This window comes from Polypterus senegalus, chromosome 15, assembly GCF_016835505.1.
Source record: "Polypterus senegalus isolate Bchr_013 chromosome 15, ASM1683550v1, whole genome shotgun sequence".
Classification (NCBI taxonomy): domain Eukaryota; kingdom Metazoa; phylum Chordata; class Cladistia; order Polypteriformes; family Polypteridae; genus Polypterus; species Polypterus senegalus.
Genome location: NC_053168.1, coordinates 99,407,873 through 99,427,929, shown reverse-complemented (window position 1 = coordinate 99,427,929; position 20,057 = coordinate 99,407,873). Strand labels below are relative to the sequence as shown.

Genomic DNA, 20,057 nt, shown 5'->3' with positions numbered 1-20,057 from the left:
AATGAATGGATTGTGTTAAAAAATGCTTTAGTTGCCTCACATTTTTATGCAATCGTTTTGTTCAACCCAGTGAATTAAAGCTGAAAGTCTGCACTTCAACTGCACCTGAGTTGTTTCGTTTAAAATTAATTGTAGTAATGTACAGAACCAAGATTAGAAAAAAGGTGTCTCTGTCCAAATATTTATAGACCTAACTGTATACAAACACACACACATATATATATCTATCCATCCATCCATCCATCCATCCTCTTCCACTTATCCAAGATCGGGTCAGGGGCAGCAGCTTGAGCAGGGTTGCCCAGACTTCCCTCTCCCCGGCCACTTCTAGCTCTTCCAGGGGAATCCCGAGGCGTTCCCAGGCCAGCCAGGAGACATAGTCCCTCCAGCGTATCCTGGGTCTTCCCTGTGGCCTTCTTCCCGGTTAGATGTGCCCGGAACACCTCAGCAGGGAGGCGTCCAAGAGGCATTCTGATCTGATCAGATTCCCGAGCCACCTCATCTGACTCCTCTCGATGTGGAGGAGCAGCGGCTCTACTCTGAGCCCATCCCGGATGACTGAGCTTCTCACCCTTTCTTTAAGGGAAAGCCCAGACACACACATATATATATATATATATATATATATATATATATATATATATATATATATATATATATATATACACACACACACACACACACAAACATAGCGGGTCCCACTGCGCGTCCAGGGTCCGGTCCTGCAAGAAAGACAGAAACAGGGGCAGAAATGCTGCCTGAACACCACCACCACCTGGCGTCCCTCTGTGCTGCGCACGGGCAGCGCTCCCCCCTCCGACTGGCACTCCGGGACTTGCTTCTTCAGCACCCCCTCTGCAGGTTCCGTGCCTGTCTGATCGGAACAACAGACGGGTCCGCTCACACTACCGTCACCTCTGCCGACTCTGGGGCTTCCCTCTGCCTATGCAGAGGGCGGCCATTCTCCGGACGTGAGCTTCCTGCATCACGTCTCTTCCTATCGGAGGAACTGGCTGTCTTCCCTCGATTCCTCTTTTTCCTCTTGGACGCCGTGATGATTTGGGTCTGCCTATGGCAAAGGCACAGTCACTGTCCCGTCTGTGTCCCTGTAGAACGACCGAGGCTGCTGCTGGCTTGGGGCGTAGGGCGGTAGGACCTGGGGCCCACATCATGCCAGCCCTCTCGCTGTCTCTCCCCTCACTGCACATGTAGCACTCGCCACTGCGTCCACTGTCGGAGACCCCCCTACTTGGTTCTGCTCATTCACATCACGGGCCTTTTCGGTGGGATCTCCCTTATCCTTTACAGGGTCGGTTCCACTTACCTTCCCCGCCGCGTCCATCAGGCTGAAGGCTCCAGCATCACGCCGATCCACCTACTGTCGCAGCATCATCACGGACGCGACTGCCTTCTCCTCCAGCTCCTTCAATCCTCTACGGAGGACGGCATCACCTGCAATAGCGACTCGGCAGACTGAAGGCACTCCTCCAGCTCACCCAGAGCCGCCGGGAAGGACAGAAAGTCAGCCGGCGGTGGGCTTACCTGTCCATCAGTGACACACGTTGGCTGCTTTGTGTTGGCCTTTCCTCCAGCCCAATCGGGTCCTTACCCGGCACAAGACGGACATTCCATGGTCCAGCCTCCATCGAATCATCGGCAGGCACGCAAGACACACCTTCCAATCCCGTGCCCATCTCAAGGAGGGACTTCCAGTCCGCGGCCATCTTACTTCCCCTCCGCCTGGTGCGGTGATGAGCCGGCTTTTTGAGCTGCAGCGTCTTCTTCTCGGCAGCTCTCCCTGCTGTTGCCGCATCAACGAAGCCCCGCAGATCGACACGCTCCCGCCACCAATACAGATCTGGGCAGTCCCTGCCTGCAACACAGGATATGTCCTCGGCGTGGCCTCGCTAGGCGACATGCCGTCCCAGGCACGTTCTGTGGCAGCGCAATCGCAGGAGCCCGCTGCACTCTGGCTATGCCAGTTGTCTTCCCACACCAGGGGGAAACGGCCCTTATGCAAACCGGTGGCAGTCCGTGGGGTGAATCGCTCGCGCGGGGTTGTGCGTGTGTGGGCTTACCTGCTGCGACGGACTGCCCACAAAATTATTTTTAACGATGGGTCTCCGCCTTGTAACAGGCGGAGAGTCCCATCTGAGATGCCATTGTGGTAAGCAGGCCGGACACAGACAGGAAGACATTGTTTTGTCACCCGACACACATTTATTTAAAGTTATTTACAAATGTGAAACACACACAACCCAGTACTGCAGCATCAATCTCCCCAAAGTCCAGGCCCTCAATACAATGATTTTTCTCTCGTCAGGCCACCTCTTTCCTCTCCTCCTAGCTCTGTCCTCTTCCACCCGACTCCAGCCATCGAATAGAGGGAGGCGGCCCCTTTTATACACACCCAGATATGCTCCAGGTGTCTTCCGATCCTCTTCCTCCCAGCACTTCCAGTTGTGGCAGAAGTGCTGAGGGCCAGGGCTCAAAAAGGCATTGGGGCGCCCTCTGGCGGTGACCACGGACCCCTACAGGGCTGAGCTTCAAAGCTCTGTACCCGTGGTCCCCATAGCAACCAGGGCAGTCGCCCCCACATGGTCTGGGGGAGGCTTAAGCCCTCCTCCGGTCCACCTGGGCGTCCCGGCTGGGTACCACCCCCAGCCACCTGTGACAATATACATACATACATGGTCCCCCCATTTCAGTGCAGCATAATGTTTGGGACATTGCAATGGTTTATTAATGCAGTCATATTTACCACTTGGTTGCATATCCTCTGCATGCAATTACTGCTTGAAGTCAGCAATTCATATATATCACAAGATGCTGAGTATCTTCTCTGGTGATGCTCTGCCAAGCCCCTAATACAGCCATCTTCAGGTTCTGCTTGTCAAGTTAAGTTTTCTCTTTATTATATGGAAGGCATACTCAAATGGATTTAAACTGGGTGACTTGCTTGGCCATTCAAGAATGTTCAATTTTTTAGCTTTGAAAAACTCCTTTGTTGCCTTACCAGTATGTTTGGGATCACTACCAGATGCAAAGACTAAGATTGTTAAGTTTAACTTTGATATGGTGAATTTTGAGCAAATGTGGCAAAGTCTAAGGAGGATAGACTAGGATAGGCTTTTAAGTGTGGAGACAGTCAAGGAGTAGTATAACAGTTTTAAAAACATTTTATGTGTAATGCAGGACAGGTACATACCTACATTTGGAATTAGTAGGAAATTTAAAAACACTCCCCAATGGGTTAATAACGAGTTAATAAGGAAGCTGCATAAGATGTATAAGATTAATAACTCCAATGTGAATCGTAGGGCATGAGAGAACATCAGGGCAACCATTAAGAAGGATTTTAGGGAGGCTAAAAGGCAGTTAGAGAGGAACATAGCAGATAAGACAAAATATGTCCCAAAGAGATTCTTTCAGTATTTTAGTAGTAAAGAAACAGTCAAGGAGGAGGTAAAATTCATCAGGAATATTAAAGTAGAATTACAAAAATAGACAGTAAAATAGCAGATGAGGAATATGAGGAAGTAGATAGTCTCCTAGCCCAAAAAGAAGATGCCTTCGATTTCAGTCTGTAACAGCCAGGCAATGTCAGATCTAAACATTAGCATGTCGAACTGCTTGCATACTGAAGTGACTTTAGCTGCAGGTGAAAGTCCTCTGTTACTTTATGGTCCCAAGCAGAGTGCAGCAGTCTATTAGCCGGTGAAAGCGCTGTGAAGAAGTGGTCTGTTGCTATGGTCCTACCTTTGTCCAGTCTGATAGCGGTCATGGGACACCGGCTCTTTGATTGCTGGTACAACAAATAGTTCTGAGCACACATCAGCCACAGTACTGCTATTGTGAAAAGAATGGAGATAAATGCCATCAACTCAGAGAGGGAGAGGCAAGTTTGTTGTACCACATGAACATCACTGAGAGAATAAAAATGAATAATAAAAAAACAAGCACTAACTTTTACAAGTGGCCAAAATTTACACCAGGTGTTACAGACTTAAATCAAAGTATGTTTCTATTATATTGTAGAAATAATAATAATAACAGCAGCTGCTCACTACTCAAAACACAGAGCGGCCAGTCTCGAACCCAGGACCTTCAGGTTCTTACCTCAGCACCTTTCAAGAATATGTGTAAATTCCCTGTCGATTGACATTTGAGCTTGAGTGTTTAACTCATTGACAGCCACATATAAATCGAATGCTTTTTTGTCTTTGGTTATATTCTTGAATAAAAGTGCACGTTTATTTGATATTTGGAGTAAAGTCTTCACACATTATAAACTTCATGTCATTATTAGTAAAACATGGAAAAAGTTTCTGCTTTAGATATGTGTTCAGCATTTCTTACATTTCCTTTCATCCTACACTTACCCAGATCTTTGTAGACACGGAACACACATGAAATGCATGTATTCCAAATAATGATATACTGTATTATTTACCTTACACAACTCCAGGAACCTCACACGCAGATAAGGAGTCTTGGCTTGAGCTAGAAGAGCTTTTTGCACGAGCTGAGCTCTGTCATGTCAGGGGATGGGACAGCAAGCTGCTTGCTGCTTGTGCTGATCGACATATTTACAAAACAAAAGACATGACTGATGGAGAGGTGTGAAAGGAGTTAAGGTAGGCCGGGATTACAAGGTTTTTCGTAGGCTTCAGGAATTCTAGTGTTAACTAGACCAAACTAGCATGCAATACAATAAAGAAGTTCCTCTTGTTCTACAGACATAAAATGTGATCCAATGAGATTAATTCCCATAGAATATCTGTTAAATATTGTTGTTTGTAATGTGTGTGTCAAATCTGACAGTAAATTTAACTGGTGTACTTACAACTAGGTCAACTAGGTAACATTTAAATTCAATCTAAATGTGGAATATCTGTCTTCTTGAATTCCTGATTGGGTTAAATTACAATAATTAACATATACTTTTAACAGCTTTGTATGCATTCATATAAGTTAAAAGTAATAAAAGGGGCATGCAATTGCAAAGATCTAACAATCAACCAGCATTGTCTGCTTTGGAAGACCATCTAAAATGGGTGACTTTGAAGGGAGCATGTTTTCAAGGGGGCATCAACAGTTTTTGGCACATGATAATAACTGGCTTATAAGCTGGTTCTGATTTACAAGAGCTACACAAAATTCTACTCAAAGAAACAAGGCAACAGCAGTCCCTGTTCAGGCCCCTATCAGCTAAAGGATTTCTGGCAACTGGCACTTTTCAAAGAAAGATGGGTAACCTCTCAGAACTTTTCTCACCCATTTCTTATGAATGTTATGCCACATGTGTGCACTTGATGTGGTCTAGAACCAAATTGTTCTCAGAAATAAATGGAAGTATAGAATAACATACCTTTACTGTGATAGAGGGTGACTTTTCACTCCCTATTTTACTGTACGCAGCCTGATGGAAAGAAGAAAGAGACAGTTTAATATGAAGTCAGGAGACTTTTTTTCTCCACTTTCTCCTGGGTCTGCCTTTGGATATTTTCTCAAGATGGTCATGCCTGCTACATTTCCTGTGGGAAGAACCCATGGAACATCATAATAGCATAACAATATCATCCATCCATCCATCATCCAACCTGCTATATTCTAACTACAGGGTCACGCCTCAATGGAATTCTCATGTCCTACAGTAAAAATAATTATACTCTGAGGTCAAGCTGCATTGTCAAGCTCCCCCAATGTATTCTGAAAAGTGAACCCTTCATCTCCTCTTTTAGATGCTTGTACTATTACACTCATTGGTTTGTCACTCCCCTGCACTCAAAAAGCTTCATTCTGACAGTCAGGTATAATATTTTCAAAACTGTTGAATCAATCTACCACTTATGAACAAAATGCATCATACTCTGATTTTAACCTGAGATCGCACTGTGATGAAGCTAAGAGAGTACCATCGCCAATAAAAAGCAAAGATGCAACCCTCAGATACACTTGTACAAACTGGTTACTGCTTATACTTTGGTTGTGCCTTGATATTTTTCCCATGAAACTCAAGAACAGGAACACAATAGTTACCTCTGCTACATGGTCATATACTTTTTTAATGCACAGAGCATATGTAGATTGGACTGACTAACTCCCATAAGGCCTCAAATCAATGTGCTGGGATAAAGAGTTACATAGCCCTGGCAGTATCTGTATTATTTATGTTGAGTCTGTGCTTCAACTATGAGATAAAGTCTTTGTTCCTATTAATTACAATTGTGACCCTTAATCACAGAAATGAACCAAATTAATCTAATGATTCTGTGCCATAGGATATATCGACCAGGTTATAGGTGCTTCTTAAAGCGCACGTTGTAGTGAGAGAGAGAAAGAGAGACAGAGACAGACTCCATCAAGAAATGTAGCTACAGAGTATGTAGCTACTATGGACAGAAATTAATCTGACTATCTCTAGATAACAATGTTTTTAGATTCTCCATGGGCTCTTCTTGATATGGAAATTGAGCTCCTTGTCCAAAAAGACACCTACTACTGCCAAGCATATGTAAAAAGAAAAAAAAAAATGGCGACACACATAGTTGCAGCGGCTTGATGTTCTCCCCTTCGGAGTTTTGTTTTGTGTGTGTTGATTTTAGTTGGTTCTACATCCTGTTGGGTGAACATATACTACAACCAAGACGATCTTCTTAAGATCGGAGTCGGCTGTGAGGGAAGTGTTACGGTGGAATTCATTCACTCAAACAGCGCTCCGGCGGACAGAGCCAGGGCACCCGGCTCCCCGTGGATTACCATCCCCGGAGGCCGACAAAAAAGGCGGCGCTGACAGAGGAAGCAGAAGCGAGGATGCAGGACCGGCGCACTTGCTAGACTATGGAGACAGCTTCACAAACCTCCACTTCCAAGCCTTTTCCTCAATAACGCCAGATCTATTGTCAACATGATGGATGAACTGAGGCTTCAGGTAGCATCAGACCGCATGATCAAGGACAGTAGCTTGTTTGTGTTCATGGAAACCTGGCTTCATTCATGCATACCGGACTCGGCTATTGAGCTAACAGGCTATACATCGCGACGCTACGACAGGACTAGAGACTCTGGTGTGAGCACAGTAGGGTGTCTGTGTGTGTACATCAATAATAACTGGTGCACGGACGCAGTGATAGCGGATAGCCATTGCTCTCCTGACTTGGAGTACATGACTGTGAAATGTAGACCTCTCTACTTACCACGGGAGTTCAATGTGGTAATGATCAAGATTGTTTACATACCACCAGCTGCTAATGCAAACTTGGCTCTGAGACATTATACAGCAGTATTAGCAGCCAACAGAGCCGTTACCCTGATAGTGTTCATTATCGCAGGGGACTGTAATCACGTGGATTTAAAAGCAGTGCTCTCCAAACTCCACCAGCACGTAAAGTGTGCTACTAGAGGAGCCAACACATGAGACAAGGTCTTCTCAAACATCAAGCTGGGCTACAGAGCTAAACAGCTTCCACACCTTGCCCAGTCTGACCACATGTCACTGCTGATGATTCCTGCATACACCTCTCTCCACAAATCTACTCTTACCACCATAAGATCCATTACAACCTGGCCTGATGATGCCTCTCTGCAGCTGCAGGACTGCTTCAACAGGACTAAGTGGAAAATTTTTGAAAGTCCAGACCTGGATCTCTACACCGACAGTGTTACATCAAAACCTGCATTTACACTGTCACAGTGGAGAAATGTATCCGTGCCTATCCAAACCAGAATCCCTGGATGACAAGAGAGGTTCAGAGGCTGGTAAAGGAAAGGAACACTGCCTTCAGGTGCGGTGACAAGGCTCTCTACAGCAAGACACGGTCCAACCTTAATAGAGGCATCAGAAAGGCTAAAAGGGACTACAGGAGAAGGATTGAGGAGCACCTGGACAGTAATAACAGCATGCAGGTTTGGCAGGGAGTCCAGCACTACACCAACTACAGGATCAGCCATGGAGCTGCTGAAGGTGACGTCTCAATGGCAGAGGAGCTGAACCACTTGTTTGCTCACTTTGAGATGGAACTACCAGAGGCAGCTCTTACACACACAGCAGCAGTTCACAATAAAATCACCCCCTCCCTTAGGGTGTAGGAACACGAGGTGAGACACTCGCTCCAGGCTGTCAATCCTAGGATGGCAGCAGGTCCCAACGGTGTCCCTGGATGTGTGTTGAGGAGCTGTGCAGAGCAGCTGGCTGTGGTCTTTACAAAGGTCTTTAACCTGTCACTGTCCCAGGCCTCAGTCCCACCCTGTCGGAAATCCTCCATCTTACTCCCTTTACCAAAAAATCACCCATAACCTGTCTGCATGACTATCGACTAGTAGCGCTCACCCCCGTGTTGATGAAGTGTTTTGAGAGACTGGTTCGGAGTCATATCATGTCCTTCATCCCTCCCACCTTTGATGCACACCAATTTGTTTACAGGGCTAACAGGTCTACTGAGGACACTGTTGATGCTGCTCTCCATGTTACTCTGTCCCATCTGGATCACCAGTGGAGCTACGCATGTCTCCTCTTTATTGATTTTAGCTCTGCTTTTAACACCATCCTCCCTCACAGATTGGTGTACAAGCTGCTAGCCCTGGGACTCTCGTATTCCACCTGTATTTGGATTAAAGACTTCCTGACAGACCGCACACAAAGGGTAAGGGTGGGCCCTCACATCTCTTCGGCCATCAGCACCTGCTCTCCTCAGGGCTGTTTATTGAGCCCCCTCCTCTTCACGCTGTACACACATGACTGCGCCCCTGCCCACCACAGCAACACCATCGTTAAATTTGCAGATGACGCCACTGTGGTGGGGCTCCTCTCTGGGGAGGATGAGTCCACCTACAGGGATGAAGTGGAGCGGCTGACAGCATGTTGCACTGACAACAACCTGCTCCTGAACACAATTAAGACCAAGGAGCTTGTTGTGGACTTCAGGTATTGAACACAGCTGAGAAGGTGAAGAAGGTTTAGCAGAGACTTTATTTCCTGAGAGTCCTCAGGAAAAATAACATCCCCCAAAAACTGCTGGTGTCCTTCTATCGCTGCTCTACTGAGAGTATCCTGTGCTACTGCTTCTGCGTGTGGTTTTCCAGCTGCACAACAGTGCAGAGGAAAACACTTCCGCGGATCGTAAAGACTGCCCAGCAGATCATCAGCTGCTCTTTACCCTCTCTGGATGAACTGCACAGCTCTTGCTGCCTCAGGAAAGCAGAAAATATCTTAAAAGACTTCTCATACCCCGCTCATGACATGTTCCAACTGTTGCCATCTGGCAAAAGATATAGGAGCATCAAAACAAAGACTAATAGACTGAATAACAGTTTCTACCCTAATGCTATTAGGGCACTGAATGCCACCTAATCACCTCCAATGTAGCAGTGCAATAGATGACATCTTGTGCAATAGTGTTCATGTAAAATTAAGGTCTTATGTTGAATATTTGTGTTCTACCTTATTTCTTCGTATCCTTTGTGAATGATGGCCGGCCATTTATCCCGGCCAATACCCCCAAGCCGCCAGGTGGAGCCCTCCTAGCATCATGGAGGTCCCCAGAAGACCAGCAGGGCATCATGGTCAATGGAGTTTTTATGCAAAGCCCTGCTGGAGTCCGTGGGGGCCACAGGAGGGAGCTGCAGGGAGGACAGAGGGCTTCTTCGTGTCCTGTGACCCGGAGGTTCGTCATAGGAAGAGCAACGGACTTCCGGGTTGAAGAAAAGAACTTTTGCCTGACCCGGAAGTGATTGAGGATCACATGGACTGGGGATTGAGAACACTTCCGGGTCAGGGATTATAAAAGGACTGTGGGAGCTCCCAGATGGCTAACCCGGTGCATTCTAGGAAGGAGGAGCTCCACGTCCCGCTGTTTGCGCCTTCCAGCCCGAAGGAACGGACTTGGTCATTCCGAAGGTGAAGGGGGAGGCGAGCGAGGCATCGCTCAACCCACAAGAAGGTAAGGAGGGTCGGGAAATAGCTGATCGGGATGTCACAAAAGTATTAAAGACAGACCGCAGTTCGCCGAAGAAGGCAACTCGACCCTCTGAGAACTCCAAGTCCCAGAAGCCTCCGCGAGACCGCCAGAGCACGTGCCTGAAGCGGGCGTGTTTCATTATGCTCCCGGCCGGCAGAGAAGACAGACAAGGAAGTAAGTCTTATGCCGGTCGAAATAAATAATATTGACTTGCGGGAACTCGAGCGCTTGATCGAGCCCGTAAAGAGTTGTTTACAGGTCCTGACGACCATTGAGAAGATCGTCGGGGAATTGGGAAAGGTAGCCAAAGAGCCGTTGGAGAAACTAAGGGACTACGTGTGGCGATTTGGTGGGGAGCCTCCCGTATATCATAATGTGGCGGTACAGGTATGTGAAACCCATACCGTATATAAAACAAGAGGGACGCAGTGTAATCCGGGCCCGCGTTTACTAAGTACCGGGTGCCAATACACGGTGTGCCCTACAAGAGAGGCCGGTACGTTAACTGAGTGGTCAGCGGAAGGGCTAATCGATCTGGGGTAGCTAGACAGTGCTGATTCCCGAAGCGAGACGGCCCTTAAGATGCTGCCACCGGTAATTTGAAAATCAAGAGGGGTGCAGACAGTAAAGGGGCTCTCTTCATTTAGTAGAGAGACTCAAACTGTGGACAAGCCTCAGATCAAGCAGGAGATCCCGAAAATAAAACGGGGGTCTCCTGACAAGAAAGAGATAGAAACAAAAAGAGAAAAAACACCGTTACAGGCGGCAGGGGTTTCACTCCCAGCAAAAGGGGCAGACCTAACATTTCCTTGTTGTTTTCAGTCACGTAGGGGGAGAATACCAGGAGGACAGAGGCAGTGTTACGGGTGCCGAAGGTTGGGCCATATTTGGCGGAACTGTCCTTGGAGAGAGGGGGACAAGATGTCGGTTTGGACTAATAATCCCCCTAGGTTCTCCAGGGACCAAGATATTCGTGTCAATCAAGGCTCAACCAGGACGTCCTCTTGGAGGAAGACTTCCCTCTCGGGGCATGACGCTCCGAATAATAATTCGTCGCTGGGGAATACTGTGAAGGATGGCTGGCCATTTATCCCGGCCAATACCCCCAAGCCGCCAGGTGGAGCCCTCCTTGCAGCATGGAGGTCCCCAGAAGACCAGCAGGGCATCATGGACAATGAAGTTTTTATGCAAAGCCCTGCTGGATGCCGTGGGGGCCACAGGAGGGAGCTGCAGGGAGGACCGAGGGCATCTTCGTGCCCTGTGACCCGGAGGTTCGTCATAGGAAGAGCGACGGACTTCCGGGTTGAAGAAAAGAACTTTTACCTGACCCGTGATTGAGGATCACATGGACTGGGGATTGAGAACACTTCCGGGTCAGGGATTACAAAAGGACTGTGGGAGCTCCCAGACGGCGAACTGAGCTGGGTGGAAGGGTGGCAATGCGTCTGGGAGCTGGAGGATTGTGTATTATTGATTTATGGTGATTTATATGAGTATTGTGGTGGAGAGTGTGCTTTGTGCACTGTGGCATAAAAATAAAGTCAACTTGAGGACTTTTACCTGGTGTCTGGAGTTGTGGACAGGGGTTCAAGGGAGCGAGAGCGCCCCCTATCGTTCACACCTTTTGTAATTATATTTATTTATATTTTGTCACTGCAGGGACTGTACTCAATTTTGTTGTATTTGTTACAATGACGATATTCTGATTCTGAAATGCAAGGAAAATAAAATAATAATGCATGAATAACTAAAAAAATATGACAAGCCATAGGAACTTCACCTTACAGCACAATCCTATCACCCTAACCATCAATACTCAAACAGACAAGAAATGGAAACTTTAGAACTGCACTATACCACTAGAATTAATGAGGTGTTACACAAAAGGAAGACTCTTTGCTTTCATGAAGTTAACAACTGAATGATGCATCATCAACTAGCTGCAATTCTTATGTTGTCTCCCTCTCCTTCAGCTGCTTGTCTTCAACATTCTATCTAAAAGCCCCACATTAGCATCAGTAACAGTTTTTCAGAACTACTCACCATTTAAATATCAAACATCTCTGATAGCAGAATTCACACTGAGGTTTAAAAATTGAGGGAGTGTGATCTTAACACTTTATTCACAGGACAAGAAAACAGTTTGGAGAGAAGGATAAAACACTAAAGCTTTTGAGTGGCCTTTTCTCACCCTGTGTTAATCACTTCTCCAGAAACGCCAACCAAAGCAAGCCTACCAGTCTATTCAAGCCTATTCATAACCCAACAGGAACTATTCAGGGCTATATATACAGCATTTTTTACAAAAAAAACCAAAAACAAAACAGTAGAACAAAGAGCAAATGGTGGGTTCTTACCAATTCTGTATCCAGGTTTGGGTAGGTGATGGCAGTTACTGACAAATCTTCTTCCTTTGATATCTTGGGCAAGACATCTGAAAATAAGACAAGATTGTTTATGCCTTTTCAAGAAGTGGAGAGTAGGATACAAGGAGGAGTGGAAGGAGAAATGGAGGAATTAAGAAATATTACTAGATAAGAAATGAAAGAAGTGCTGAGGATGATGACATTGGGAGAGAATGCTGGCCATGATGGAATTGCTCCAGAAATGCTTATGTATATGGGAGAAGAGGGAGTGGAACTTCTTTGCAGTGTTCCTAAATTAACTTGCCAAAATAAGAGAATCCCTCTAGATCAGTGATTCCTAATCTGGGGTACACTTAACCCTGGGGGTATGCAAAACATTTTTTGAAAAGACCTAAAAACATACATTGTCAAAAATTGTGAAATTAATTCAATAATAAGACGATTAGCGGTGTGGTTTTTCATCCTTATTTCTCCTTAAGAAAAGCCCACGTTTACCTTGCTTTCTTAATTATTGTGGTGAGTAGTAGGGAGACCCTCCCACAAAAATGTGTGGTGACCAGACCACCGGGGTGAACTTGCTCAGTGGCAAGGCATTCTACGGTTTCAACTCTTACTCTCGGCTGCTTCAAGAATATTGTGCCAGTACTAGGTCTGACCCCTCAACCATGACACTTGTTGAACTTTGTCTAGAGTATTTTCAAGTGAGCAGCTCAACCAGCAGTTCAATCAGTCCAGTGAGCAGTGAACTATGAATGCAGGTCAACTAGAGCCTAACCCAACAAGTATATGGTACAAGGCAAGAACCAGTGGCAGCAGAACCCATGCATTGACCTGAATGCAATCCAGTGAGCAGTGAACAATGAACCAGTGACTAGTTCTAGGTTTTTCTACACACGGTAGTTTGCCATCCAATTAATTGTTCAATTCGTGCATCATCCCATATGGATCAGTGATTGAAAACCAGCCAAATACTTCTCAGAGCACACCTAACACTTTGGTGTAGAACAGCAAATAAAAAAGAATTTTCAGTTCCACATAATGGTAAAAAGAGAAAATAGAATATATGAAGTTTGGGTTTTTGTTTATATGAGATAAGGACTGTCCTAAACCTCAGCGTTTAATGTTTGGGAAAGAATTACTCCCTGGTAGCAAGAAACCATCTTTACTGTTGAGGCATTTACAAACAAGACACGCCAGCTATAAAAACAAGGAAAGTATATTTTTTTGCACCTGTCAACTTTAAACAAAGAAGGAAAATGCAATTGAAGCCTTGTACCGTATTACTTATTGATTGCTAAATGTGGTAAATACCACACTACGGCTGATAATTTAATTTCTTCTTGTATAAAAGTTCTTCTCTGTCAGCACACACAAGAGGTAAAGCTATATTTAATGCTATCCACTATTATTTTAAAGAAAAGGACATTACTTGGTGTAATTGTTGTGGATTATGTACTGATGGAAGCAAGCTCCATCAGATTGTTACACCTGTCTTCACGTTCATGTCATGATGATAATTTAACATGAAACCACTGCTGTACCCACATGCAAAACCCTGCATCTAAGCTCCTTTCTGGTCAATAAAAAGTAATTTCTGATGAAGCTATGAAAGTGGCCACAAACTCAATGCTTTTTAAATGATTGTGTGAAGAGATGATGACTCTTCATTCTACTCTCTCTTTCTTCACATAGAAGTAAAATGGCTATCTAGGGCAAAAGTCCTTACCCAGCTGTTCGAACTTAGGCATGAGGTCCAGCTTTTTTTTTTTTTGGAAGAACATCCTCTCCAACTTGCTTTCCAGTTACACGACTGTGATTGGCTTCACAATCTTGCAAACTTGCAATCAGATATTTTCCTACAGATAAACAAACTAAATTTGGCACACCAGAATTTCTAAGTAACAATCTTCAAAATTGAAATCTAGGATTAAAATAAATTACATCTTTGGAAGCCATGTATTAAAAAAGGCTAGCCTGAGGTGTTTGAAACTTTGCACAATTTCCTGTCTGAGAATAAGCTACACCTCTCCCAGGAAATGAGTGAGAAAGTAACTGAAAACTTGAATGGGCTAAAATCATCTTTCAAGAAGCACTTCCTAAAGCCTGGACAAAAGAACAACTGAATTGAAAATCCATTTGAAGAAGAATATTTATAAGCAGCCTGATAATCAGAGAATAAAATATGATCAGACTTTCAACTGATACTACTTTAAGAGCTGAATTAAAAAGGAAAATCCTATTAGTTTGTGGGCAGACATCAGCAGAGAATATGAACAGCTAACCAACAAGGTGCTTACATTTCTGTTGCCATTTATAAGTACAGAACTGGTGCAAAGGGCTTTCTCTTCTTAAACCTTTATAAAATATAAATATGGTAGTAAGCTGACTGCAGGTCCAGAATGGAGACTGGATATACATCACTTGAACCTGATTTCAAAAAACTATGTGCCAAAAAAAACGAGGTCAAGGATCGCACCAAACAACTTTGTGTGTTTTATAAAAAAAACGTTTTTATAATTATTGATACTTTAATTCATAAATTAAACATGCTTGTTTTTATTGTAACTTTTAATTTTTAATGTAAAAATATATGCACTATTTATTCACCTTATTATTACATTGTTTAGTAATCCTGTTATTGGCCCATTTACTTCCAGTTACAACATGTAAATTTTAAATGATAACAACAGTATGAATTAGAAACATTTTGCTAATTATAAGGGTAGAATTTATGTAACTAGGCTGTCAAGGGGTACACAAGTAAAAAAAATTTGAGAACCACTTCTCTAGACCAAAGAGTATGGAGATTTTAGCCATTATCACTATAGTTGCCCAAACCCAGGAAGACCTCAAAACAAAAATGGATATGTGAGAGAAAGAGCTGAACAACAGAGGGCTGAAGATGAGAATCACAAAAACAAATATCATGGTTGTTAGAAGTATCAGAACACAACTTGAAATCAAAATTAATTGGGAGATTGTTGTGCACGTCTCTCAGTTGAAATATTTGGGATCCATCACAAGTGAATAAGGAAGATTTGATATGGAAATTAATGCCAGAACTGAAACAATATAGAGATAGTATCACATTATATGTGACATTTATTTGTTTTATTTATTTATTTTTCTTTCACAAAAGGTACAAATATAACAGAACAAGTGCGCTTTTATTCAAAAATATAACTGCAGAAAAAAAAATCCGCCTTAGCTTGCAACATTGACACGCATTTACTATGACTGCCTCTGTGGCGCAACAGTATCAATTGCTGACTGGGAATCAAAAGGTCACGAGTTTGATCCCGCATGACTCCGTTTTGAGAAGTGAACTGCTCTTACTCTTACTATTTTAGAATAAAAACATACATTTGATTTCAGTCTGTAACAGCGGTGTAATTTATGATACTTGTAAAGGTTAGCTTTGTTTTTGTTTTTATTATCTCAGCCGCATTCATGAGCCCAAACACTCAATTTGACACTCCTGTTTTCACATGCTAGACCAGAGGTAAACTCAGATCATGATGACCCATCTACATCGAAGCAATAATGCACATTGCACTTTTGCCATCGCTGTACTTTGTATATGTATATGGGAAGCTCTGCATTTTACTTGTGACTTATGCTGTAGAAAGTAAGTAAATAAATAAAGGTAAATTGGTAAATAACATTCAAAAGCAATGGTCCGATGTAGAACGCAAGCGACTCTACACGCTAGTGTTTAGATCTGGACGATGTATGTGCCCCAAAAAAAGTCTAACTGCATTCTCGTAGCATTGCTTGCATACTAAAGTGTCAGCAGGCACTTTTCGTGGCATTACAAGTATTTTTTGAGCATGCCCTCTGCACACTACTTGTGACTTTAGGCGATAGGAAGTAAGTAAATAAATAAAGGTAAATCACGTCATAAAATGATTTCTTCAAAACGTCACATATATTTGTCTCTTTCTTTTTAAAATGTGCGCTGATCACCGCCAGCATGTTGTAGCACACAGCAACTGGCCACCTGCATGTTCTTGCGCACACTGAATAAGAGACAAATATATGTGACTTTTGAAGAAATCATTTTGAGGAACTCCTCAAACCAGTGGACATGTCTTCCTACGTGGAGGAAGCATTGAACATGTCCAGTGAGTAAGTGGATACTTCCTTCACTGTTGATGAAGTCACTAGGCTGGTCTAAGGATTCCATGTTTTTAATGTTACTAGGATGGATGAAATTTTGTTTAAAGTGTCTATTCAAATTTTCATGAAAGGTGGGTGAAGCACTATTGAATAGCAATCAGGTGTGATGATCCACAAATTTAAGAAACATGACCACATTCCTCAGCCTTCCAGGTAAAGAATATGAAAGGGCAGTGGTGGGAAGAATTTGTCCGATGGTTGAGACAAAGATACAGAAGGAACAATGTGGATTCCATCCTGGCCGTGTAACATCATACTAGCTTTTCTCCCTGGCACAATTGCTGGAGTGTGCATGACAGTACGATAAATCCATCTACATGTGTTTGGTAGACTTGGAAAAAACATATGACTTTGTCCCTTGGTATGTGTTATGGTTGGTGCATCAGAAATACGGAATAACAGGGCTGCTCTTGGATCCTATTCATCCCATATATATGTGCAGTGAAAGATATGTCTAAATGCTTGACTTTAGGTTGAATTTGTTCATTGTGGGTGTCAGACTTTGTCAGGGCTGTGTCTTGTCATTAATCATGCTTGAGGTTTTCACGGAGAAGATATCAAGGTGTGGTCGAGGATGTGAGGGTGTCCAGTGATTCAGACAATGGGTAGCATTGTTGTTTTATGCAGATGATACTGTCCTTTTGCCTCATTTAACTGTAACCTTCAGCAGGCACTTGAACAATTTGCTGCCAAGTGTGAAGTGGCTGGGACATGGATCAACATCTCCAGGTCTGAGGTCACGGTCATGGATTTCTTACTACAGGTGAGTGGGTTGGGGAGGGGATACAACAACTGTCCTTAGTGAAAGAGTTCAAGTATCTCAGGATCATACTCATAAGTGAAATGAAAAAGAGAACAGAAGATCGACAAGTGCATCAGAGTGGCGGCAGCTGTCCTACAGGTGCTGTGGTAGTCTGTGATGGTGTAGCGGGAGTCGAGTCTAGAGTACATTAGATTAGATCACCTTCATTAAATCCATGGAGATCTCTCTATTGTAAAAAAAATCATGTGGAATGAATGACTAGGAGATGATACATGATCTTCATGTTTAGATCAATAAAGACAAATAAAAGAACCGCGAGACGAAAGAGAATGGGCAAAAAAAAAAAAAAATCAGTAGTTTAAAGGGAAGCAGCACACACAGATACAGGTGTCTCACTGCATATAAAGCATATAAAGGACAATCTATACTAATAAAAGGCAAAGCCCTCACTGACTGACTGACTGACTCACTCATCACTAATTCTCTAACTTTCCATGTAGGTAGAAGGCTGAAATTTGGCAGGCTCATTCCTTACAGCTTACTTACAAAAGTTGGGCAGGTTTTATTTCGAAATTCTATGCATAATAGTCATAACTGGAAACTATTTTCTTCCATATACTGTAATAGACTGCAGCTCGATGGCCGTGGGAGGTGGAGTTGCGTCTCGCATCATCACGCCTCCCACGTAATTAAGTGCCTGCCCATATAAGGTAAATATTCACGGGTGAAGGACTGTGCTTAGCATATTCATATGTAAAAATATCTGAATCACAAACTGATGTTAATTATATTTTGTCCATGAATACTTATTAAAAAATTCCAAATAGTCTGTCCACTTCCTTTCATAGCTTTTCTGATGGTTGTGCTGCTTCCAGGCATGTATTTTTGTATTAAAGCATTTAGCCAATCACATTTCAGCCATCATTTGTTGCCAGGCAGAGAGGCCTTCACAATCCGTTGTGCCGGCACTCTAACACCGAATACATGTCGATTAACCTGTTGCTTCAACCAATCAGATTTTGAGTTGGTGTCAGTAGGGCCCTCTACCAGGTGTACGGCAACATCACCGTATTTAGACCCATTAATTGGATAGAAGCAGATATGAGGAACTCTACGAGGCCACTGAACGCACCGCATGCGATCCGAGCGCAAGATCCTCGCGCGCACTACGGCCAACTCCATGGCAGGATTCTGGACTATATTATTTGCCAGACACAAACCACATTTCAAGACCACGAAAACCTGATGTTTGTCACGCTCCTCGAGCCCCAGAAGTTTTGGGAATACAAGAAAAATTTCCCACGTGCAGCCTCCTCCAGTTTAACACAAGAGCCACGGAGCGGTTTTTGATCTGTCTTGGCTAAAAAATCAGAACTGACTGTAATGTACGCCATGGATGATTTTGCAGGAAAATCTCCCACTGATCTCCTTGACTTCCTTCATCAGAAAAATCTGAATGAGAGCATGGGGCAGCTGTTCACATTGGTATATTTGGTCAGTGATCATTCCCGTGTACACTGCTTCTGTCGAGCGGACATTTTCAGCCCTAAGGCGAATTAAAACGTATGCCAGAAATACGACAGGGCAGGTTAAACTTTCAGCATTAGCTTCGATGGCGATAGAAAGGGACTTTTTTGACGGAACTGAAGCCCAAGGATAATCCGTACGACAGAGTAATTGAACTGGTTTTGAGGAAAGAGAGGAGAATGGATTTTGTTTACAAATAATCAGAATTTTTGGTGAGTAAAATGTTGCGATTTTCTTAAGTAATATTGCAAGTTTATGAGTTATTATTGAAGATTTTTATGTGTCGCGGCTGTGGCTGCAGTAGAAATTAACTTGTTCACCCCTGGTTTGTCTATTCAATAAAGGCATTTATTGTGGCTACAGGAGTTATCTATCTGCGGTGCAGCAGCTCTTTATACTATACTAGCAGAATACCCGCGCTTCGCAGCGGAGAAGTAGTGTGTTAAAGAAGTTATGAAAAAGAAAAGCAAACATTTTAAAAATAACGTAAGATGATTGTTAATGTAATTGTTTTGTCATTGATATGAGTGTTGTCATATCTATCTATTTATATATATATATATATATATAGCAAAATAGCTGCGATTGGCAGCGGAGAAGTAAAAAGAAAAGGAAACATTTTAATAATAACGTAACATGATTGACAATGTAATTGTTTTGTAATTGTCATGAGTGTTGCTGGTATATATATATATATATATATATATATATATATATATATATATATATATATATATACACACATACATATATATACATATACATATATATACACATACTGTATATATACACACACACATATATACATACTGTATATACAACATATACATATCTACATATATACTGTATATACACATATATATACAATATCTACATATATATATTAGGTGGGACTCGATTAAAAAATTAATCCAATTAATTAGAGGCTGTGTAAGAATTAATCTTGATTAATCGTATGTAATCGACACGTAAATTTGCCCCAAATCGCAAATGTTTTTTTTTTATTTAAAACGGTTTTAGTGGGCTTACAGAATCAAATAATAGACATGGACATGAATATTGTAAACTGAAGCTGTTTTAATTTCTGAAAAAAGCTTTTAAACTGCATTTGAATTCAAAACAGAAACAAAAATATCATCCCTGGTTAAAATTGGGCAGACTTAAAAATAAAGTGGTAGTTTAAGTACTTTAAGTACATTTTCAGAATAGTATTGTCTTTAAATAATAATAACCAAAATTTCACCATAAAGTGCAGTTTTTCTT

At 42.9% G+C, this 20,057-nt stretch overlaps 1 protein-coding gene across 4 annotated transcripts in view; it reads right to left on the bottom strand.

The window, feature by feature from the left end:
• Positions 1 to 20,057, bottom strand: part of bbs9 (Bardet-Biedl syndrome 9) — a 448,663-nt gene that overhangs the window by 140,655 nt on the left and 287,951 nt on the right. For all 4 annotated transcript variants that reach the window (XM_039736257.1, XM_039736258.1, XM_039736260.1 and 1 more), the window contains exons 11-12: positions 12,317 to 12,393; positions 5,372 to 5,422 (exon numbers count right to left, since the gene is read on the bottom strand). In XM_039736257.1, the coding sequence (XP_039592191.1) occupies positions 5,372 to 5,422; positions 12,317 to 12,393 (128 nt within the window). The remainder of the gene's footprint in view (positions 1 to 5,371; positions 5,423 to 12,316; positions 12,394 to 20,057) is intronic.